The sequence below is a fragment of the Schistocerca americana genome, chromosome 2 (assembly GCF_021461395.2).
Source record: "Schistocerca americana isolate TAMUIC-IGC-003095 chromosome 2, iqSchAmer2.1, whole genome shotgun sequence".
Lineage (NCBI taxonomy): Eukaryota > Metazoa > Arthropoda > Insecta > Orthoptera > Acrididae > Schistocerca > Schistocerca americana.
In genome coordinates, this window is record NC_060120.1 from 799,169,092 (window position 1) to 799,194,261 (window position 25,170).

At 38.8% G+C, this 25,170-nt stretch overlaps 1 protein-coding gene across 1 annotated transcript; it reads right to left on the reverse strand.

The window, feature by feature from the left end:
• Nucleotides 1-19,033: 19,033 nt before the first annotated feature.
• Nucleotides 19,034-19,826, reverse strand: LOC124594446 (peptidyl-prolyl cis-trans isomerase B-like). The gene is made up of 5 exons (XM_047132822.1): nucleotides 19,738-19,826; nucleotides 19,608-19,660; nucleotides 19,316-19,513; nucleotides 19,164-19,271; nucleotides 19,034-19,068 (listed from the first exon to the last, which is right to left on the reverse strand). The coding sequence occupies exons 1-5, from the start codon at nucleotides 19,824-19,826 to the stop codon at nucleotides 19,034-19,036; spliced, it is 483 nt and encodes a 160-aa protein (XP_046988778.1).
• Between the last annotated feature and the right edge of the window lie 5,344 nt (nucleotides 19,827-25,170).

Here is a 25,170-nt window from a genome sequence, read left to right on the forward strand (position 1 = left end):
GGTAAAATATTCCGGAGGTAAAATAGCCTCCCATTTGTATCTCCGGGCCGGGACTACTCAAGAGGATGTCGTTATCAGGAGAAAGAAAACTGGCATTCTACAGATCAGAGCGTGGAATGTCAGATCCCTTAATCGAGCAGGTAGATTAGAAAATTTAAAAAGGGAAATGGATAGCATAAAGTTAGATATAGTGGGAATTAGTGAAGTTCGGTGGCAGGAGGAACAAGACTTCTGGTCAGGTGACTACAGGGTTATAAACACCAAATCAAATAGGGGTAATGCAGGAGTAGGTTTAATAATGAATAGGAAAATAGGAATGCGGGTAAGCTACTACGAACAGCACAGCGAACGCACTGTTGTGGCCAAGATAGATACAAAGCCCACACCTACTACAGTAGTACAAGTTTATATGCCAACTAGCTCTGCAGATGACGAAGAAATTGAAGAAATGTATGATGAAATAAAAGAAATTATTCAGATAGTGAAGGGAGACAAAAATTTAATAGTCATGGGTGACTGGAATTCGAGTGTAGGAAAAGGGAGAGAAGGAAACGTAGTAGGTGAATATGGATTGGGGCTAAGAAATTAAAGAGGAAGCCGCCTGGTAGAATTTTGCACAGAGCACAACATAATCATAGCTAACACTTGGTTTAAGAATCATGAAAGAAGGTTGTATACATGGAAGAACACTGGAGATACTAAAAGGTATCAGATAGATTATATAATGGTAAGACAGAGATTTAGGAACCAGGTTTTAAATTGTAAGACATTTCCAGGGGCAGATGTGGACTCTGACCACAATCTATTGGTTATGGCCTGTAGATTAAAACTGAAGAAACTGCAAAAAGGTGGGAATTTAAGGAGATGGTACCTGGATAAACTGAAAGAACCAGAGGTTGTACAGAGTTTCAGGGAGAGCGTAAGGGAACAATTGACAGGAATGGGGGAAAGAAATACAGTAGAAGAAGAATGGGTAGCTTTGAGGGATGAAGTAGTGAAGGCAGCAGAGGATCAAGTAGGTAAAAGGATGAGGTCTAGTAGAAATCCTTGGGTAACAGAAGAAATATTGAATTTAATTGATGAAAGGAGAAAATATAAAAATGCAGTAAATAAAGCAGGCAAAAAGGAATACAAACGTCTCAAAAATGAGATCGACAGGAAATGCAAAATGGCTAAGCAGGGATGGCTAGAGGACAAATGTAAGGATGTAGAGGCTTATCTCACTAGGTGTAAGATAGATACTGCCTACAGGAAAATTAAAGAGACCTTTAGAGATAAGAGAACCACTTGTATGAATATCAAGAGCTCAGATGGAAACCCAGTTCTAAGCAAAGAAGGGAAAGTAGAGAGGTGGAAGGAGTATATAGAGGGTCTATACAAGGGCAATATACTTGAGGACAATATTATGCAAATGGGAGTGGATGTAGATGAAGATGAAATGGGAGATATGATACTGCGTGAAGAGTTTGACAGAGCACTGAATGACCTGAGTCAGAACAAGGCCCCCGGAGTAGACAACGTTCCATTGGAACTACTGACGGCCTTTGGAGAGCCAGTCCTGTCAAAGCTCTACCATCTGGTGAGCAAGATGTATGAAACAGGCGAAATACCCTCAGACTTCAAGAAGAATATAATAATTCCAATCCCAAAGAAAGCAGGTGTTGACATATGTGAAAATTACCGAACAATCAGTTTAATAAGCCACAGCTGCAAAATACTAACACGAATTCTTTACAGGTGAATGGAAAAACTAGTAGAAGCTGACCTCGGGGAAGATCAGTTTGGATTCCGTAGAAACATTGGAACACGTGAGGCAATACTGACCTTACGACTTATCTTAGAAGAAAGATTAAGGAAAGGCAAACCTACGTTTCTAGCATTTGTAGACTTAGAGAAAGCTTTTGACAATGTTGACTGGAATACTCTCTTTCAAATTCTAAAGGTGACAGGGGTAAAATACAGGGAGCAAAAGGCTATTTACAATTTGTACAGAAACCAGATGGCAGTTATAAGAGTCGAGGGACATGAAAGGGAAGCAGTGGTTGGGAAGGGAGTAAGACAGGGTTGTAGCCTCTCCCCGATGTTATTCAATCTGTATATTGAGCAAGCAGTAAAGGAAACAAAAGAAAAATTCGTAGTAGGTATTAAAATCCATGGAGAAGAAATAAAAGCTTTGAGGTTCGCCGATGACATTGTAATTCTGTCAGAGACAGCAAAGGACTTGGAAGAGCAGTTGAATGGAATGAACAGTGTCTTGAAAGGAGGATATAAGATGAACAACAACAAAAGCAAAACGAGGATAATGGAATGTAGTCGAATTAAGTCAGGTGATGCTGAGGGAATTAGATTAGGAAATGAGACACTTAAAGTAGTAAAGGAGTTTTGCTATTTGGGGAGCAAAATAACTGATGATGGTCGAAATAGAGAGGATATAAAATATAGACTGGCAATGGCAAGGAAAGCGTTTTTGAAGAAGAGAAATTTGTTAAAATCGAGTATAGATTTAAGTGTCAGGAAGTCATTTCTGAAAGTATTTGTATGGAGTGTAGCCATGTATGGAAGTGAAACATGGACGATAAATAGTTTGGACAAGAAGAGAATAGAAGCTTTCAAAATGTGGTGCTACAGAAGAATGCTGAAGATTAGATGGGTAGATCACATAACTAATGAGGAAATATTGAATAGGATTGGGGAGAAGAGAAGTTTGTGGCACAACTTGACCAGAAGAAGGGATCGGTTGGTAGGACATGTTCTGAGGCATCAAGGGATCACCAATTTAGTATTGGAGGGCAGCGTGGAGGGTAAAAATCATAGAGGGAGACCAAGAGATGAATACACTAAGCAGATTCAGAAGGATGTAGGTTGCAGTAGGTACTGGGAGATGAAGAAGCTTGCACAGGATAGAGTAGCATGGAGAGCTGCATCAAACCAGTCTCAGGACTGAAAACCACAACAACAACAACAACAATGGTATCTTAAGGTTTCAAGGTAAAAATATGTGTAATGATGCTTTCTAAAATATTTTCTCAGTCATTACACACAAATATGTGTGTTATCCTTTTGTTGCTTTTATCCTGTTTAATATTTTTGAAGCAAGTATCCTTGATATTTTTTTTATTTTTTAACTGTAAGACACTTCTCTGACACGAAATTTGTTCAAAACAGTTCAAATGGTTACTGAATCGTAGGGAAAGAATATTGAGCCCAAGTTATCAAAGTGGAAGAGGAACATAGATCCAAAGTCAATTAACTTTACAGAAAATTAATAAAAAATCAGTAATAACAGTTGTTTCTATGCAAATATTCTGTAGTTTTGGAAAAAAGCTTATCTGATGTGAGAAAACTTTTTATTTATGCCTAACATTTTAAATAAAATAGGAAAAAATAAAATTGTGGGCTCAAATAATTGTGGTTTATGGTTCTTTCTTTATTTAGGGAATACTTTTGAATAAAAGAAAAGAAATATTATCTGGATATTTAAGGCTACACCCAGTTCACACCCTCTTCTACAACTGTATTTACCTGTGAGGGAATCAAGACATGTTCCAGATGAATCTATTACTCCACAATATCTCTCCACATGCAGCAAGAACTGTTTCTGACAACACTGCCCTGGACTGGACTGCAAATTTCCTACTCCAAATAATTTTCTCATCTCTGTCCATACATGTTCTACAGGACTGATGTCAATACCTTTTGGAGACCTGTTTAACATATCAACATCTCATTTCATGTGAAGGAACTGCTGGAAATGATTCACTGTGTGGACTGGGAAAAAACCTTGCTGGAGGATTATTCTGCCTCCTAAAAATCCCTGATGAATAGAAGGCAGTAATGTGTTCTCAAGTATTTGGTGATAATAATCACTTGAAAGTGGGTAATTAAGTTTCCACTCCACAACCATTTGCTGATATCCTCATCAAAACTATGATAGATGTTCAGCCACACCTTTGCTTCTGCTGAGAATATTTTTTGTCATATCTCATTCCACTTGGACAGTGTAGATGGGCAGAGCTACTTGGGGTACGTGACCCATTTTACTGGTTAAATGGTAAATAAACTGACTTTTCAGGAGGAGGAGAGGGACTCCCAGAACAAAAGGAGGAATAAAATGAAACCTCTCATGTTGAGAAGTCATGTGATTTTATTTCAGTGGTCACAGAATCAATTCAAATGGACAAACAATGAAGAAGGCAGTACAAGCACACTGCTGATCCCTTGCCAGTACGATGCTATACTACTTCAGGGATGGATGGATGTAGGGTCTAGTTTATGGCAGGCATACACAAAACAAATTACTATTATAGTGTAGTTATGGAGCCCAGTAAGCGAACTGCGTGTTTTCTGGTGGAAAAAGCACTGAAAACGTGTCTTCAATAAATCAGATTACTGGAGCTGGTATTCCACAGAGTTAGAATTCATGGTTGGTGACTAATTTTAAGGTCGCTGAGTCAGACGTGAGGTTTCCATTTGTATAATATTTTTAGACATTGTTGAAGTGGACACTAAATCTAAACTAATTCAGTGAAAGTGACATAGCCACTTGTAACGGAACATATTAAAGGCTTTACTTTACCGAAGTATGCGATACCCTCCAAATTCAACCAGTTTAACGAGTATTAATGATTATAGAGAAGTTATTGTGTATGTTAACAATGATTGCATAACACGTCTCCATAAACAGTCAACCAATTAAATTGTACTGAATAACTGACCCACACAAAAGTTAATATCACTTGATCACTGATACAGCAAATGTCATCATGTAAAAACACTAAGTTCATCTTAAATAATTAATATGAAGTACGAAAAATAGTGGCCAACTTAGGTATTTTGGATCTCCTTAAATAAATATCACCCAGTGAAACCTATTTGTTCACTAGGAGCGTTTTCATTCAGTATTCACGTAATCAATCCTATTTTAGACGAAAACCAATGTGATTCTTAATAATTCATGTTATTTACTTGTTTATGCAAATTAGAGAATTCAATTGACAAACTTCTATAAAACGGCCTTTTTGTAACAAAGAATTATTCTGTCAAGTCAACAAATCTGTCTGTCATTTTAATAACATGTTAAATTATCTCACTCGATGCAAATTAATAACTTTTCTGCACAAATTATGATAACAGATGTACATGTGACTTATAAACTATATCTCTTTTTAGTAGTTCTTATAAATACAAGCAGCAAGAAGGATCGGGGCACAGTCGGAATGTCACTTTGGTAAAGTGTGTTTGTGTGTTATTGTTTGAGATGGATAAACAATGCAAAGAACATGTAAAGGAAGTACTACTTTGTGTTGTGTCATGGTCTTTGGTGGACAGTGGAATTAAGATGGCCACCAGAGTAATAAATATTTGAAGTTTACAGATTTGTTGGTTTCGCTTGTTCTTTATCATCAAAAGCACATAAAAAACACGGGACCTCATGTTTTTAACCCTAGACAACCAGATTTAGAGCCAGCATCAGCATCGAGACACAGCAGTGATCCAGCAAGTAGCAGCTATTACCACAACACAATGCATTTTAATGGTGCCAACCTAACATCAAGTGCTAACAAGCTCCGTAAATAGGAGTGAAATAGTGCGATTATAGCAATTAGCAATATCTACGACTAGGCGACCATTACACATTCCACTAACATGAGTGATCTGACAGATCTCTGGAATAGCTAAGGCAGTTATGACTCTTTTTTCTCCTCTGGTTATCTGAACTTGCACCATGTCAAAAGATAGATTATGGGTTAACTGCAATGAAAACAGCTAAATTTCAGCAACATTTTCATTTTTATGCTACTTGAACACATGGTAAAGTAATCTGAAAAGGATTGCTTTAATTAAAGAAATTAACACCATGTCTTCTGACTTAACACTTACCACCTGTTTTAGCGTTATCCAAATGTCACTGTTAAGCACAAATAAATGAAGTAAGTAATGTGATCTGGTTGTCAAGTAATGACTTCACCAATAAGTCTATTTTTAATCTAATCAATGAATAATTGGAACTGATGCATATTAACTTCAATAGTATTCCACAAACAAGGAAAGAACTGAATAATTATGTTTTTGGGCAACTGCATCTGGTAATTTCATACTCTGCAGTGACATTTTTCAAACTAATAAATTTGCTGAAATGGTGAAATTTTCTGTAACAGCTTTGCATTGGATCTGTGATGTCAAGAAGGGTCTTTACAACCTACTGACAAGAGACTAGGATAATTTCCATGTTAGAAGCAGGAACTGGACATCAAATGCTTGCTGACTGCTAAGAGGTTCCTAGAGAGCCAGATCACCATGGGTTATTTGCAAGAGGTTTTTAATGCTACAGTCAGCACTTAACGATAACTTCTTTTGGTGGTTATTTGAGTGTAACAGAAAATATCATTTAACTATGAGATATGTGGAGGAAGGGCTATATCAATAGTACTTCTTGAGTAGCTGAAGAAGCAGGTGAATGGCGATGTTATTGAACAAGATTGCAAGAGCACCAGGACATGAATTTATTGAACAGACTAGTCTCTATCTTCATGGAGATAGGGTGTAATAATTCTCATCTAATGTGGTACTACTTCTGTTGTGACAAAACCATGACCTAGCCAAATGTGGGCTTCAGTGTTCTGGTGGATTGATGCCAATTTGATATGCCCAAGATCTGGGCCAGTTCCCAGCTCAGGCATGTACAGACATCCCTCATCCTTTGTAATGCCAAATGAAGATGTCAGGTTGCACTGTGGTTCAGAATCCACTTTAACTCTAGAGGGTTTACTTGTATATTTTATACATCAGACTCACCTTTCACCCTCTGCTAGAAACAGGCCAGGCCTTATCGTCATATAATTGTCAATACCTTTCTGGTCATTGTTTAGCTTAGCTGGTCTGTCGGGTATTTGCACTTGGCAAGTTACACCACCTCCAGACATATACAGTGTTTATAACTGTAATACTTGTCTTACTGTGTTGAACCTTTCACAAGAGATTATATCTCATAATGGGTAGATTATGTCAACTTTTTAAATTTTAAAAATGTGGTCACTATTTATATAAAATATTGGAAAACGAATTTTTTGTTGCTGCTGGAAGCCATAAGATAAGCAACCTGCAACTGGGCTTGGGTTTTGTGTCCCAGGACAAGTGCTTAGTAACACAGATGGCTATAGGGTTTGGGTTTGTATTCAGATTCAGGACAAAATAGTTTGTCATGTCATTTAAAGTTAAAACATCTGCAATGTCAACTGTGCCTGAATACCTTAGATATTTAATGTCACTTTGTATTGTAAATAACAAGAGCAATATGTGACTTTCAAACTAAACATAGATACAGGTGGTCAGTATGATTACACTGAAATTACAACTCCTATGCTGTTGTTCAGGAGTCCACAAAGTGCTTGACACTGTTAATTGTGGCTTATCTAACTAGTTATTTCATTAATCACATTTTGTAAAACCACTCGTCAAGTGAACTACAGACTGGAAAATCTTCAAGAGCGTGTGATGAAGTGGGTGGACACCTCCCATCTGGTATGTTTTTTTACTCCCAAAAATAACCAATTTTTTCACAGTTTTCTCATTTTTGTTACATTTATCTGTTGACTTTTAGTAATTACCTAAAAATCTCAAAAGCCTATTTAGACTTTACTTCACTTACATTTCTCATTGAGTTTATTATTTCAAGTGTTTTGATTCAATTTTTGTAATTAGTTTTCATTAGGGCACTGGCACTTAAAATCTAGAGTTAATTAAGTTAGCACAATGGTTTGCTACATGCTAAAGCCTATAAAGTAATTGGCATAATTGCATAGAGCAACCCATACCAATTGAAAGTAAATCATTCCCACTTCTCTGTAAAATATTTTAAATGAAATAAAACTAATTATCTTGTGCAATAATTAACATAAAAGTTTCTGGCTATTGCCAGTTTCCATCGCAGATTTCATCACAACCACTGTTAGATTCCAGACTTTGATTGCTTACATTTGTTCCCTTAATTTGTCCATAACATCTGACATACAGCTTTAATTAATTAACTCACTAGTTAATAATTTCATGTAATTTATTATGTTTGGCAATAAGGTGCTCAATCATACAAACAAGGGGATTCACACTGTGCTGTCATTGTTTGACTCATGCCACAATCATGTATGTTCTGTATATGAGAAAACAAGGCACCTGAAAACACAAAATCATGAAATTTAATTTTTAATTACTTTTGAATGAATTCAGGATGTAAAGGTTTCAAATATTCTGCTTCAACTGTGATGTGATCACCAAGTACTGTACACTATCATTGTCAACAGACTATGTTATTGTTAGACTCAGTGACTTGTGTGATGGACTCACTTAAATGAACCACCAAACTGAAATCATCTTTATCAGGATCTGGGCTAAATGAAAACTGTAGTATTTACATGTAAATATGAACTGTTCACTTTATGCCCATTTGAAAACCTCACTACTGTTATTGTATGCACTGGCCTGAAGAATAGTAGTAATTTTTTTTTTAATGAAACACTGGTCCTGATAATTAATAACTGAACTTCATGCGAATAAAATGTATGTGTTAATATCATCAAAAATATGGTGTTATGTACATCAATGAACAAACACTATCCAGAAAATAATTATATTTTCAGTTTTCCAGTGATACCAAGGAGAGGCTGTGAAATTCAGGTCAGCTCTGTCACAACGTCAAGAATACTTCTAATTATCTCAGACCTTGGGTGTCTAGAAAGCCTCCCAGAATTTCTTATTCACAAGAATATTTAGTTTTGACTTAGGATTTCTGAGTGATTTATGTTATAGAGTTATAGGTGCTATTTGTCTAAGATACTAAGAAGACTAGTAAAATTTTTCAAATGTCAATTATACCAATAAATTTGAGTTTAGATTTGTTAACGACCATTTCATCTGTAATAACATGTTTCCTGATAGTTGAAATACTATAGTACTAATTTACATCTGTTGAATGGAATGGATAGTGTCTTGAAAGGAGGATATAAGATGAACATCAACAAAAGAAAAACAAGGATAATGGAATATATCAACTCAAATCAGATGATTCTGAGGGAATTAGATTAGGAAATGAGACACTTAAAGTAGTAGATGAGTTTTGCTATCTGGGAAGCAAAATAACTGATGATGGTTGAAGTTGAGAGGATATAAAATGTAGATTGGCTATGGCAAGGAAAGCATTTCTGAAGAAGAGAAATTTGTTAACATCAAGCATAAATTTAAGTGTCAGGAAGTATTTTCTGAAAGGATTTGTACAGAGTGTAGCCATGTATGGAAGTGAAACATGGATGATAGACAGTTTAGACAAGAACAGAATAGAAGCTTTCAAAATACAGTGCTACAGAAGAAAGCTAAAGATTAGATGGGTAGATCACGTAATTAATGAGAAGAGGAATTTGGGGCACAACTTGACTAGAAGAAGGGATCAGTTGGTAGGACATGTTCTGAGCCATCAAGGAATCACCAATTTGGTACTGGAGGGAAGCGTGGAGGGTAAAAATCATAGGGGGGAGACCAAGAGATGAATATGCTAAGCAGATTCAGAAGGATGTAGGTGGCAGTAATTATTCAGAGTTGAAGAGGGTTGCACACTATAGAGTTGCATGTAGAGCTGCATCAAACCACATTTACATCTGGAGTGATTGCTTAATAGAGCACTTTTTTATTGTGGTAAGCTAATGATTTTGTACAGTCAAACAACTGTACCAAAAATGATTAGCCAACTTTCTAGAAGTTACATTATGTGACCTGCATGCAAATCAGTAGGAATGTAATTCTACATCTACATCTATACTCTGCAAACCATTGTGACATGCATGGCATTGGGTACGTCCAATGCTACCACTTATTAGGGTTTTGTCCCACTCCATTCACATGTCAAGCATGTGAAGAATGTTTGAATGCCTCTGTGCATGCAGTAATTATTCTAATTTTATCCTCACAATCCTCATGTAAGTGATACCTAAGGAGTTGTAGTATGTTCCTAGAGTCATCATTCAAAGCTGGTTCTTGAAACTTTGTTAACAGACTTTCTTGGGATAGTTTACGTTTATCTTCAAGAGTCTTCCTTCAGTATTTCTGTGACACTCTCCAATGGATCAAACAAACCTGTGACCATCCATGCTGTCCTTCTCTGTACATGCTTGATATCACCTGTCAGTACTACTTGGCATGGGTCCCACATATTTGAGTAATATTCTAAAACTAGTTGCATGAGTGATTTGCAAGCATTCTCCTTTGTAGACTGAATGTGCCTCCCCAGCATTATACTAATAAACCAAAGTCTACCACTTACTTTACTCACAACTGAGCCTATGTGATCATTACATTTCATGTCCCTACAAAGTGTTACATCAAGTACACTCCTGGAAATGGAAAAAAGAACACATTGACAACGGTGTGTCAGACCCACCATACTTGCTCCGGACACTGCGAGAGGGCTGTACAAGCAATGATCACACGCACGGCACAGCGGACACACCAGGAACCGCGGTGTTGGCCGTCGAATGGCGCTAGCTGCGCAGCATTTGTGCACCGCCGCCGTCAGTGTCAGCCAGTTTGCCGTGGCATACGGAGCTCCATCGCAGTCTTTAACACTGGTAGCATGCCGCGACAGCGTGGACGTGAACCGTATGTGCAGTTGACGGACTTTGAGCGAGGGCGTATAGTGGGCATGCGGGAGGCCGGGTGGACGTACCGCCGAATTGCTCAACACGTGGGGCGTGAGGTCTCCACAGTACATCGATGTTGTCGCCAGTGGTCGGCGGAAGGTGCACGTGCCCGTCGACCTGGGATCGGACCGCAGCGACGCACGGATGCACGCCAAGACCATAGGATCCTACGCAGTGCCGTAGGGGACCGCACCGCCACTTCCCAGCAAATTAGGGACACTGTTGCTCCTGGGGTATCGGCGAGGACCATTCGCAACCGTCTCCATGAAGCTGGGCTACGGTCCCGCACACCGTTAGGCCATCTTCCGCTCACGCCCCAACATCGTGCAGCCCGCCTCCAGTGGTGTCGCGACAGGCGTGAATGGAGGGACGAATGGAGACGTGTCGTCTTCAGCGATGAGAGTCGCTTCTGCCTTGGTGCCAATGATGGTCGTATGCATGTTTGGCGCCGTGCAGGTGAGCGCCACAATCAGGACTGCATACGACCGAGGCACACAGGGCCAACACCCGGCATCATGGTGTGGGGAGCGATCTCCTACACTGGCCGTACACCACTGGTGATCGTCGAGGGGACACTGAATAGTGCACGGTACATCCAAACCGTCATCGAACCCATCGTTCTACCATTCCTAGACCGGCAAGGGAACTTTCTGTTCCAACAGGACAATGCACGTCCGCATGTATCCCATGCCACCCAACGTGCTCTAGAAGGTGTAAGTCAACTACCCTGGCCAGCAAGATCTCCGGATCTGTCCCCCATTGAGCATGTTTGGGACTGGATGAAGCGTCGTCTCACGCGGTCTGCACGTCCAGCACGAACGCTGGTCCAACTGAGGCGCCAGGTGGAAATGGCATGGCAAGCCGTTCCACAGGACTACATCCAGCATCTCTACGATCGTCTCCATGGGAGAATAGCAGCCTACATTGCTGCGAAAGGTGGATATACACTGTACTAGTGCCGACATTGTGCATGCTCTGTTGCCTGTGTCTATGTGCCTGTGGTTTTGTCAGTGTGATCATGTGATGTATCTGACCCCAGGAATGTGTCAATAAAGTTTCCCCATCCTGGGACAATGAATTCACGGTGTTCTTATTTCAATTTCCAGGAGTGTATTTGTACGAGTTGGTCAACTCCAACACACTACTCATTGATAATATAGTTACAGGAGTCAAGTTATTTGGAAATTTCTGAACATTACAGTGATAATGGTAGTATTTTCAGTGTTTCAAACAATGATTTACATGATTGACTTGCTCTGTTCCCAACAATAAGTCTAATGGCTCTCTTCTGGATTCTGAGGGTCCTCTGAGCTGCTGATGAGTTTTCCCAGTATATGGGGACATATGGCAGACATTCTTTAAATATACATAGTAAGCTCTCTTTAGTTTCTATTCATTTATGCATCTCTTTGGGGCTATTAAAAGATAATAGTCTGCAATCAGCTGTAATTTATGCATTCAATATGTTTGTCATATTTTAGGTCATTTTGTATCCAAATACCAAGAAATTTTGTTGCTTGTTTATTTACAATTTAGATCTATTTCTAGTAGTGATTACCACTGATTTGGGTCCAGTCCAAATTATGTAAAATGTGTGAGTGGAAATGCAGAGATGAAGGGTCAGGTCTGCATGGTCAGTTTGCTATTTAGTGATCATACACAGACAAACTTCACAAAGGTAAAACAATAACTACATCGAACCCTGAGAGGGTACTTCAGAAGGAGAAACTTCACATTGTGGAGCAAGAACTAAAGAAGCATAAAATTGCTGTCTGTGGCTTATCAGAAACTCACTGGAAAGACTGTGGGCATTTTGAAACTGATAATCATGTTGGCAGAATGATATCACACTTTTTGACAGCAAGCATACAACGCAATATGTTGAGGCTTACAACTCATCAATGAGAGCATATTGGCGCCCACCCTCAATACCAAATCACATAAATTACATATTAACCAGGTGTGTCAACCCACCAATGTTGCATATAAGCAAAAATCTGAAGACTTCTATGCAAATGTAGAAGATACCATTACAGCCCTAAAACAAAGAGGAGTATACCTGTATTGGGAGATTTCAATGCAAAGGTTGGAACCACTTTGGTGGACAACTGCTTGTGAGACTGTGGGACAATATGGCCTTGGAATATGCAGTAAGCAAGACAATCAGTTGCTACATTTGTAACTGATAACAACTTTTCCATAATGAGTACCATGTTTAAATATCAGAAATGCTGACTCTTTACATGGACATCGCCAAATGGATATTACAAGAACCAACTGACTACATCTTTATTGATAAGAGATGAAGAACCTCTTTCTGCAATGTGAAAACAAAATCAAGCGATGAATTTGGATATGATTGCCATCTGCTTTGGGCATTAAATTAAGCTGAATAACAGAATGGCTAAAATAAAGTCGAAAAAGCTGATAGCACCTGACCCAATTATTTTCCAAGAAGTACTTCAAAGCACTGGAACACCTGACCTAGAGGTAAACAACAACATAGCTTGAATGAGCATAGGAAAATGGATCACAGATGCCATAAGCAAGCTGCCAAAGATGAACACCACAGTGAAGTGGCAACAGTGATGTCTAACAAAACTTTGACTCTGATTGAAAAGTGACTTAACATCTGACTCACAGTCACAGATCCAGAAAAATGAAAACAACTCATGAAAGAAAAAAGTGAATAATGAAATTAAACACTCTCACAGGAAAGACAAGAATGGACATATTAAGAAAATTTCTGGAGCTAGAGACACATGTATTGGGGAACCACAGCTCATATCTATACAAGGTGAAATACTTGGTAAGGGAGTTTTCACACAGGACTCAGATTATTGAAGACAACCAAGGGAATATCATCACAGATGCAAAAGGCATCACCAAAGTATGGAGTGAATGATGTATGAAACTGTACATTGATGACTCATAACCAAGGTCCAGGTAACGGAACACAATGGACACTGAAGCAGTGATCCTCAGAGAAGAAGAGGAAATGTGCACTGAAAAAGTTGCAGAATCAGAGGGCACCAGGGAAGGACGGAATTCCTGCTGAAGCCCTAAACACTGGGGTAACTTGGGTGTGGATATCCTGCAGAGGCTATGACAAATGATTTGGATGTCTGGAAACTGGCCAGACCAATGGCGCTACTCCATTTTCATACCACTGTTCAAGAAATGCTCTCCATTTGACTGTGCAAACTATTGAATGATAGCCCTTATTTCCCATGCTATTAAAATCATGTTCACTTTACTGAATGAGAAACTGAAGACCTTCTAACTTCCACAAAAATCAGAAGAGCAAACTGGGTTTGTCCCAGGCAGGGGAACATGTTAGGAGACCCTAAATATCCAGTAGCTCAAAGGGAATGCAAGGGAATATTATATCATTGTATTAATGTGCTTTGTGGATTACAAGAAAGATCTTGACAATGTAAAATGGTCAAAGCTAGAGACTATTCTCATTGAGATGAGTACACCAAGACATCTTGATACCTCATCCAGCAACTGTACTTTTGAACACAGTGACAGTAAGAATCAATAACACCTTCTCAGACATCTTTTCTACTAATATCAGTATGAGACAAGCTTTCACTCTCTCTCCACTACTGTTCAGTGCAAATAGTGAGGACATTATGAGGGATGTTCTTAAAACTGGCTTGATAGCATCATTGTAGAAGCAGAAAAATTAACTGTATCAGATGAGCATCAACTGTAAACCATTGTGTGAAGGTTGGCCAAATGAAGTAGAGAATATTGTCTTGAAATCAACAGTACAAGGACCAAAGTAATGATTATAGATCATCCTAATGAAAGTAGATCTGACATCACAAGCATTGCTGGCCACAAAGTCATTAATCACTTCAAGTATATAGGATCTGTTGTCACTGATATTGCAAGTTGTGAGCCTGAGCTCCATAGGTACATTCTGATTGCAAGAAATTTTATAGCAAAAGTTGCTCGGAGGAGGAGGATGGGGGAGATTAGTTCTTAACATCCCATTGATGGCAAGGTTATTAGAGATGGACCACAACTTCAGATTAGAAAAGGATGGAGAAGGAAAGTGGTTGTGCTCTTTCAAAGGAACCATCCTGACATTTGTCTTATATGATTTAGGGAAATCACAGGAAGCCTAAATCAGGATGGCTGGAAGTGGGTTTGAACTGTTGTCCTCCTGAATGCAAGTGTGCTAACCTCATTTGGCAAACCTTGTCACATCTGGAAGGAGACCTTCATCGCTGCCAAGACAAAGCTCACCCTCATCCAAACTCTAATCTTCCCTAATGCAACCTATGCAGCAGAAGCTTGGATAATGAAGAAGACAGTGGCTCATCACAGGATTGATAATCTATATGAGGTGCTATAGACTATTACGAGGGTTATCTCAAAAGTAAGATCTCCTATTTCTTTATAAGTACATAGATCTGTTTATTTCTACAATTGTTTACATCAGTTTACAGCTTGAACATTTAGCTATTTTTTGACATAATCACCATTTCTGTCAATGCATTTTTGTAGACGCTGTGGCAGTTTTTCTATGCCCATGTCACACCAGCTCGACGCCATGCCGTTCAGAAAGTTATGAACCTTTTCTTTCATCTCATCGTCAGAGCTGAATCGCTTTCTGGCCAAATGTTCTTTTAACCTAGGGAACAGGTGATAGTCACTGGGCACCAAGTCAGGACTATAGGGTGGGTGGGTGATTATGTTCCACTGAAACTGTTGCAGAAGAACAACGGTTTGCCGAGCAATGTATGGGCAAGCATTGTCATGGAGAATGTGTACGCCCTTGCTCAACATTCCTCTTCTCTGGTTCTGAATTGCCCATCTGAGTTTTTTCAGAGTCTCACAGTACCTGTCAGCATTAATTGTGACCCCAGCGATTCAGCTCTGATGACAAGGTGAAAGAAGAGGTTCATAACTTTCTGAATAGTCTGGCAGTGAGCTGGTATAACATGGGTGTACAAAGACTGCCACAGCGTCTACAAAAATGCATTAATAGAAATGGTGATTATGTTGAAAAGTAGCTAAATGGTCAAGCTGTAAACTGATGAAAACCATTGTAGAAATAAACAGGTCTATGTACTTATAAAAAAATAGGAGACCTTCTTTTGGGATTACCCTCATACTTGCAATATCATGGACAGCACATCAAACTAATGAACTGATCTGGAGTCAGCTCAGCATCAGTACATGACTGTCAACACTTGTCAATCAAAATCAGTTGAAATATCTTGGTCACATTGCTAGAAGACAACAGGCAAGGGAAATAACAATGATAGTGGGAAAAGTCAATGGTTGAAGACCTAGAGGACACACGTAATTATGATGGATAAACCAGATTAAGAGTTTGACCAGGATGGGCTTGCAGCAAGCAAGACAGAGCTTTGTGAAGACAGATCATCAAGGTTCTTACCACATGATGCCTTTATACAAGTTTTAGACCAAAGAGTGAGAGATAGAAAATTCTATACATATTTCTTGATTTCTTGCAGTTAGCTTTATCATTAATTTGAATAGAACTGTTCGACTTTCCTTGAACATGTTGCATTACCTATGTAATACTCTGGCAGCATTATAACTGCTATACTAAACAACAGAATATTCAAGTTGGGATTATCTTATACTTGGTATGGTATATGCCATGTTGACCATTCTTCACAAGTTGGATTTGCAAGTGGACCCAAAAATTTGTCTTTTGGAAGTTGTGTACTTATAACTGAGCCAGCCAAGCAAACCTCATGAACTGACTCAAACTTCCATTGTGACAGCTGTTTATGTCCATTCCTTCCAAACTTCACAGAGACTGTTCCACATGCGAAGAGATGAGACATCTACAAAAATGTCACAGTCAAGAGTTGAACTTTACTGCCTCAGCACTGTAATTGAGATTAATATTTTTCTTTCAGTCATAGTGGAATATATGCCACATTAACTGGAAGACATTTAGGCTTCCACTGTATCTCACATAATGGGAGATTCTTTGGGGAATTTACATATGAATTTAGCTTACAAATGCTTTACCTTTCTATGTAGCAGCAATATGAAACAAACTAATGAGAATGTTTGTATCAGGAGGTTTGTCTGCTTCCACTGACTAGACAGATTTACTGTCTTTGATGGTCTTGTCCAACTGGTTCCTAAACTTTAATCTTCCTTCCTACGTTTTGTGCAGGTTTTCAGTAAATCCATTCAGTTATTGTTTTAATGAAACACAGACTGGATGGGAATAAAAATATTTAAATATTAATGGCATGATTGTTATTCTTCATCTTGTTATATATTCACACTCTAACCTGTAATCCTTATTATCTTTATTTTTTATTTTTTTATTTAAGCGTGAAACAATTCACAGAATGTGTTGCTTGAGACTTTCCCGACTAGTTGCAGAAATGGTTCTTCGATGGGCCGTAAGATATCATAAAATTCCCTATTATGTTTCATAGGGTTTGTGCTTCCACTGACTAGACAGATTTACTGTCTTTGATGGTCTTGTCCATCTGGTTCCTAAACTTTAATCTTCCTTCCTACGTTTTGTGCAGGTTTTCAGTAAACCCATTCAGTTATTGTTTTAATGAAACACAGACTGGATGGTAATAAAAATATTTAAATATTAATGGCATGATTGTCATTCTTCATCTTGTTATATATTCACACTCTGACCTCTAATCCTCATTATCTTTATTTTTTATTTTTTTATTTAAGTGTGAAACAATTTACAGAATGTGTTGCTTGAGACTTTCCCGACTAGTTGCAGAAATGGTTCTTGTATGGGCTGTAAGATATCATAAAATCCCCTATAATGTTTCATAGGCACAACTGACTGACTTCTTTAGGTACAGTGGTTACACTGCTCAGTTTTGATCCAAGAAGAAAACACAGCTATGAACACACCAAATTCCATGACTAATAGCAAACATTTCCTGATTGGTAGCAGGTGAGATAGCTACACCACCTGTCAGATGATGAATCAAGAGTTTCGGCACATGTGCAAAGGCTGCCAATCATACTGTGTGCTGCCATCAGCTACACCAGTGCCCTCTGTCAGGAGATGAATGCCAATAGATGTGCCCACACTGGTGTGTGCCCATCATCACCATCATTATCCTAATACCTGTGTTGTCATCCAAATATCTATGGTGCAACTGGACTGTCAACCCTTTCATGATCAGTAGTTCACCTTTCTGGCTACTGTAATTTTAACATGGCAGGTGCTAGATCCCATGCTAACAAGTATCATTGTCTCTGTTCAGCAGATTTCTAGAGCTGCAAATTTCCATTGCTTCTTTAATAATGCTAATCCAGTAATGAAGACATTGATTTGAGAAGTTTTGTAATGCATATTATGCCCCCTACTGAAAAGTTCAACACCTCTGGCTTCACTGGTGTGACAATGTATGACATACTGCAGCTATAGAGAATCTTGTAGATATCAGGACCCTCTTTCATTGTATCTGAATTCTGAGTGTCAGTGGTGCACGGAAGACACATTTATCTTTATGTTCCTTCAGTGATCTTCCTATTTTAAAAGAAAAACCAGTGATGTATGACAAGATGGCCGCACCTCTTTGTTCTTGACTTTCTTCCAACTCATCACTTTGTCTAACACACGCTGGGTGTAAGACACAGCATATCTCCCATTCAGAATATCCATATGGTAGAGAGACAGCGTAGTTCATTGGACAAGTGCCCTGAATCACATACAGCTCATAGTCTATGAACCGACATCCTAAGCATACCACTTTGTTGCGCAGGGCAGGTGACAGCTGTTGCCCTTAAGTGTACATCCATGTGTGTAGGCTTATGATATATGGCATAACACAAGGTGCCATCCTTTTCTCTCTGCACCAACAAACTCAGGAATGGTAGTTTGCAATTTTTCTAAATCTCCATTATAAACTTGATTTTCGATTAAAGGCAATAGAAATCTTGTAAAAATGCAACCAGTGATGCAGTGCTGTGGAGCCAGTTTATAAAGGTGACAACTACAGTTTGAGTGACAGCCTTTGTGCATGTGCTGAAGCCTTTGGTTCATCATCCAACATGTGGCTTAGCTGTCTCTGCCACTACAGGTCAAGAAATCTTAACTGTTGGTCACATAATTTAGCGCATTCATGTGTGTGCATATTCTTCTTTGACTGATGTGAACAGGGGACTTTGGTCACAGCTCAGCAATGTGTTTACTGGAGCTGAAGATATCAGTCAGTTGCACTGACAAAATATTGTGGGAATTTCACAATCAAATCCAATTTCTTGCCTGAGAACAATTGATAAATTTCAGAGCTGCTCCATTCAGTAATCTTCTCTGCAAAATGGGTCTCCTTCTGTACATCCCTCACATAAAAAAGTTATTTTAAAGCTTCTACAACAACTATGAATGCTCCTGTAATGGAAACACAATGAAAACATTACAGAGCATGTTTTACTCTCCATAGGACTAGATAGGGGTTCAAATGATTGATAATTCTTCTGGACTACGAAATATTATGCATATCCACAATGATGTTATTTCCTTCACACTGGACTTTGAGTTAACAATCTTTGTTCTTTCAAAACTATGATTTATAAAGTTACTTGAGCTGGGATCTTTCAATACAAGAGAATGGAATGTGTGCATTTCATGATGATACTTAACCCAAATGCAACATAGTAGTAATCCATCCAGAGTGCAGTCTGCAGTGTGATGATGAACTGAGATCCATTGGTGTGCCGCCCATCATTAGCCATAGAGAGCACTCCACGGCGATTATGGGAGATGCAGTAACTCTCATCAGGAAAGGTACGCCCATAGATGGATGCACCACCTCCTCCAATACGGTTTTCAATATCTTTATGGAAATAACAGACAGTTACTTCATTGCAAACATATAAATCATCACATTACTGATACATCTCTCCTCTGTCAGGACCAATGTCTAATACTTATATAAGTGAAAGAGATGTTGTCATAAGACACTATGTTTGAGTACTTGTAACTATTATAAATAAAACACACTTATTAACACTGAGTGAATAATGGTGAAGGTATTTTATGAATATATTTGGGAATTACATTAAACGATATTGGATTGAAGTAATAAATTTCATGTGATTTCTACCAAATATTCCATAGGATCTTCTTGAGTTCATAGGATACATCATCTTACTGTGGCACACATCCAACCACCATTTAGAGTTCCATAGAAGGTGTTCTCAACTGCAACTAGAACTATGTGGTTCTTGTTCGTGGATTTTGAGTTTGAATAATGTTTTGTTTAGCTGTATCATACAGATGTCATTTTGGATTCATTTGAATCATAGACCCTGCCGACATGGTGGGGGGGTCCGCGTATTTGTTGAGAGGCCAGACAAACTTATGGTTCCTGAAAAGGTCAGCAGCCTTTTCAGTAGTTGCAGGTGATGATTGACTGATTTGGCCTTCTAACATCAACCAAAACAGCCTTGCTGTGCTGGTACTGTGAATGGCTAAAAGCAAGGGGAAACTACTGGTGTAATTTTGCACAAGGGCACAAAGTTCTACTGTATGGTTAAATGATGGTGGCAATCCTCTGGGGTAGAATATTCTGGAGGTAAAATAGTGCACCATTTGGATCTCTGGTTGGGAACTAGTCAGGAAGATGTCATTAGGAGAAACAAAATTGGAATTCTATGGATCAGAGCATGGAATGTCAGATCTCTTAATTGTGCAGATAGTTTAGAAAATTAAAAAAGGAAAATCAATAAATTGAAATCAGATATAACAGGAATTACAGAAATTTGGTGGCAGGAGGAACAGGACTTCTGGTCAGGAGAATTCAGGGTTATACATATCCAATCAGACAGAGGTAATAAAGAAGCAGGTTTAATAATGAATAAGAAAAGAGGAATTTGAGTTTTATTTATTTAATGTAATCGTATGGCTAGAGCCTCCTGTCAGGCTGACCGTTCGCTGGGTGCTGGTCTTTCAATTTGATGCCACTTTGGCAACCTGCACTTGATGAGGATGATAGGGTGATGATGAGGACAGCACAACACCCAGTCCCTGGGTGGAGAAAGTTTCTCAACACAGCTGGGAATTGAACCCGGGCCCAGAGGATTGACAAAAATGTTCAAATGTGTGTGAGTTCTTAAGGGACCAAACTGCAGAGGTCATCGGTCCCTAGGCTTACACTACTTAAACTAACTTAAACTAACCTATGGTAAGAACAACACACACACCCATGCCCAAGGGAGGACTCAAACCTCCAGCGGGAGGGGCCACGCAGTCAGTGACATGGCACCTCTAACCACGCGGCCACTCCACGCCGCAGAGGAGTGACAATCCGTCACACTGACCATTCAGCTACCGGGGGCAGACAGGAATGTGAGTAAGATACTACGATGAGCATAGTGAATGTATTATTGTAACCATGATAGACATGAAGCCAACTTCACGACATTAGTACAAGTTTATGCCAACTAGCTCTGCAGATGATGTAAAGGTTGCAGAAATGTATGAGGAGATAAAAGAAAAGATGGTTAAGGAAGACAAAAATTTAATTGTGATGGGTGACTTGGATTTAGTAGTGGGAAAAGGAAGAAAAGGAGAAATAGTATGAGAATATGAACTGGGGGAAATGAGTGAAAGAGGAAGCCACCCGGCAGAATTTTCACAGAGCATAATTTAATCATCACAAACATTTGGTTTCAGAATCATAAAGAAGGCTGTATACATGGAAGTGACCTGGAGACACTGGAATGTTTCAGATCGATTATACAACAGTAAGATAGAGATTTTGGAACAAGATTTTAAATAGTAGACATTTTCTGGGGCAGATGTGGACTCTGACCGAAATGTATCAGTTATGAACAGCAGATTAAAGCTGAAGAGACTGCAAAAAGGTAGGAAATTAAGGAGATGGGACCTGGATAAGTTGAAAGAACTGGAGGTTGTTGAGAGTTCCAGAGGGAGCTTTAAGCAATGGATGACTACAACAGGGGAGAGGAACACGGTAGAAAAAGAAGGGTTAGCTTTAAGAAATGAAATAGTGAAAGCAGCAGAGGACCATATAGGTAAAAAGACCAGGTCTAGTAGAAATCCTTGGATAACAAAGGAGATATTGAATTTAACTGACGAAAGGAGAAAATTTAAAGATGCAGCAAATGAAACAGGTGAAAGGGGAAACTAGTCCTAAACAAAGAAGGGAAAACTGAAAGGAGTACCGTACATAGAAGGTTTATACAAGGGAGATAAACTTGAAAGCCGTGTTATATAAAGGGAAGAGGACATAGATGAAAATGAGATGAGAGATATGATACTCTGAGAAGAATTCTACAGAGCACTGAAAAGTCAGAACAAGGTCCCGGGAGTAGATGACATTCCATCATACTTATTAATAGCCTTGGGAGAGACAGCCATAACAAAATTATTCCATCTGGTGTGCAAGATGTATGACACAGGTGAAATACCCTCAGACTTCAAGAAAAAAGTATTAATTCCAATTCCAAGGAAAGCAAGTGCTAATAGCTGTGAAAATTACCTAACTATCAGTTCACAAAATAATAACACAAATTCTTTACAGGAGAGTAGAAAAATTGGTAGGAGTCAACCTCAGGTAAGATCAGTTTGAATTTCGAAGAAATGTAGGAACACTGCAATACTGACCTTACAACTTACTTTAGAGGATAGGTTACAGAATGCTGAACCTACATTTATAGCATTTGCAGCCTTAGAGAAAGCTTTTGACAATGTTGACTGGAATACTCTTTTAGAAATTCTGAAGGTAGCAGTGGCAAAACAGGAACCAGAAGGCAGTTGTAATGATCAAGGGGCATGGAAGGGAAACAGTGGTTGAGATGGGAGTGAGATAGGATTGTAGCCTATCTCCAATGTTACTGAATCTGTACATGGGACAAGCAGTAAATGAAACCAAAGAAAAATTTTGGGTAAAAATTAAAATCCCTGGAGAAGAAATACAAACTTTGAGGTTTGCTGATGACATTGTGATTCTATCAGAGACAGCAAAGGACTTGGAAGAGCAGTTGAATGGAATGGAATGGAATGACAAAAGCAAAACAGGGATATTGGGATGTTGTCGAATTAAATCGAGTGATGCTGAGGGAATGAGATTAGGAAATGAGACACTTAAAGTAGCAGAGTAGTTTTGCTATTTGGGCAGCAAAATAACTAATGATGACCTAAGTAGAAAGGATATAAAATGTTGACTGGCAATGGTAAGAAAAGTGTTTCTAAAGAAGAGAAATTTTTTAACATCCAATATAGATTTAAGTGTCAGTAAGTTTTTTCTGAAAGTATCTGTATGGAGTGTACTCAAGTATGGAATGAAACATGGATGATAAACAGCTTATACAAGAAGAGAACAGAAGCTTTTGAAATGTGGTGCTACAGAAGAGTGCTGAAGATTAGATGGTTAGATCGCATAACGATTGAGGAGATTCTGAATAGAATTGGATAGAAAAGAAATTTGGGGCACAACCTGAGTAGAAAAAGGGATCAGTTGATAGAACAGCTTCTGAGACATCAAGGGGTCACGAATTTAGTACTCGAGGCAAGTTTTTGGGATAAAACTTGTAGCGGGACACCACAAGATGAATATAATGAACAGGTTAAGAAGGATGTAGTTATTTGGAGATGAAGAGGCTTGCACATGATAGAGTAGCATGAAGAGCTGCATCAAACCAGTCTTTGGACTGAAGATCACAACAAAAACAACATTTGAGGAAGTAAATGGCAATATTATTCACTAACGTGATTAAGAATGAACTACATGATCCATTTTAGGCTTGTCCCACAGTGCACTTCCACTATGAACAACCCATGTCAGTAGGGTGCATAAAAGGACAGAGATAAAAGTGTATGAAAGGAGTTCCTTTAAATGATTGTTGATTATGAAGTGTGAAACTTAAAGCATTTTGGCATACCCTGAGTAATATTAGAAGTGATACCAGTAGCAATATTAAGTATCGCCATAATAACAGATTCTTCTGCTGGAAGAGCAACCACCATATGCAACCACACTGGTTATTTTCAAAGAGTTCTGCTACCATTCTCTATTGAAACCAAAAGATATCACACACAATAAAAACTTTACAGTTTGACATCTGTATCTTTTATAGTCATTCAGGAGACACATGGAAGTGTAGATGATGACCCTATGTAAATGATATATATCTTGTCATTGAAAGAACACATATGCAGTTTTCAACAAAGAATGACTTAACATTCTAAGCCAGTGATTGTCAAACTGTGGCCCATAGGCCATATGTGGCCCGAATCAACTATTTGTGCAGCCCACAGTTCTCAGTTGCACCACATTTTTTTTCTCAGCTGAAAACAATGCTACGAACATAAAACATTATGTATGTATTGTTTGAAGTCTCCTGAGTGAGCATGCCAAGTTTCTGTCACTTCTGACGGATGGCGTAGCTGCAGGTCACTTTCGAAATGGCATCTGTAAGTGATGTACATCACAAGCAATGTGCCATCATTGAATTTCTCACTGCAGAGAAAGAAACTGTGGGGAACATTCACAAACGCTTTTGCAAAGTCTGTGGAGCATCTGCTGTCAACAGAAGTACAGTTCGTCACTGGGCACAGAGGGTGAGTTCATCAGAATGCAGTTCAGCAGAGCTACACAATTCACAGCGGTCTGGGAGACCATCCATGGCTGTCACATCTGACACACCTAACCTAGACTCCTCAGTCTTACACTTTTTTTGGGCCATTAAATGATGCCATTCATGGAAAACATTTTGAGGATGATGAAGAGGTGATTCTCACAGTGAAGCACTGGCTCCGCCACCAGGACAAGGACTGGTACCAACTGGGCATACACATCCTTGTTTTGCGCTGGAGGAAGGCCATAGGACAGGATGGAGATTATGTGGAAAAATAGGGTGTGTAGATAAAACACCATTCTTTCATGTGTGTAATTCCTATTATGTTCAATAAAGAACTGTTGAAGAAACAAAATGCGGTGCATTACTTAATGGGCAACCCTCATGTAACAATAAGCATCTTTCAACTAATGGTAGAATCCAAAAACATCTACATATTAACAGCTTTTTAAGAGTGTCGTTTCCTGCCCAGCTAAAGAGAGAGACAGAGAGAAGAATATGATGACTTACAGAGACAACATTTTTACTGACATTGGTGGATTTGGCCGTGAGCTAAGTGAACTTGCACCGGGGGCAGAGGAGTAAGTAGAGCAGCCATAATGGCATGGTTAGAGGATGCGTGGGGCGGCAACTCGTGGGCATGAGCAACTTGTACCAATCGGCTAATAGTGTATAAATTTTGACACAGAAGTAACATGGATCTGTGAATGCGCATTACAGTCATCTATAATGCAGTACTTATTTGTAGCAAGGAACATTAAATTAATTAGAGTGTTCTCATACAACACAGTGGGGTTACAAAACTATACAACAGGATTTTGGAATGGTTTACACTCTAAGATTAAAATATTCTGGAATAAAAAATACTGAATATTCTGAATATGAACAA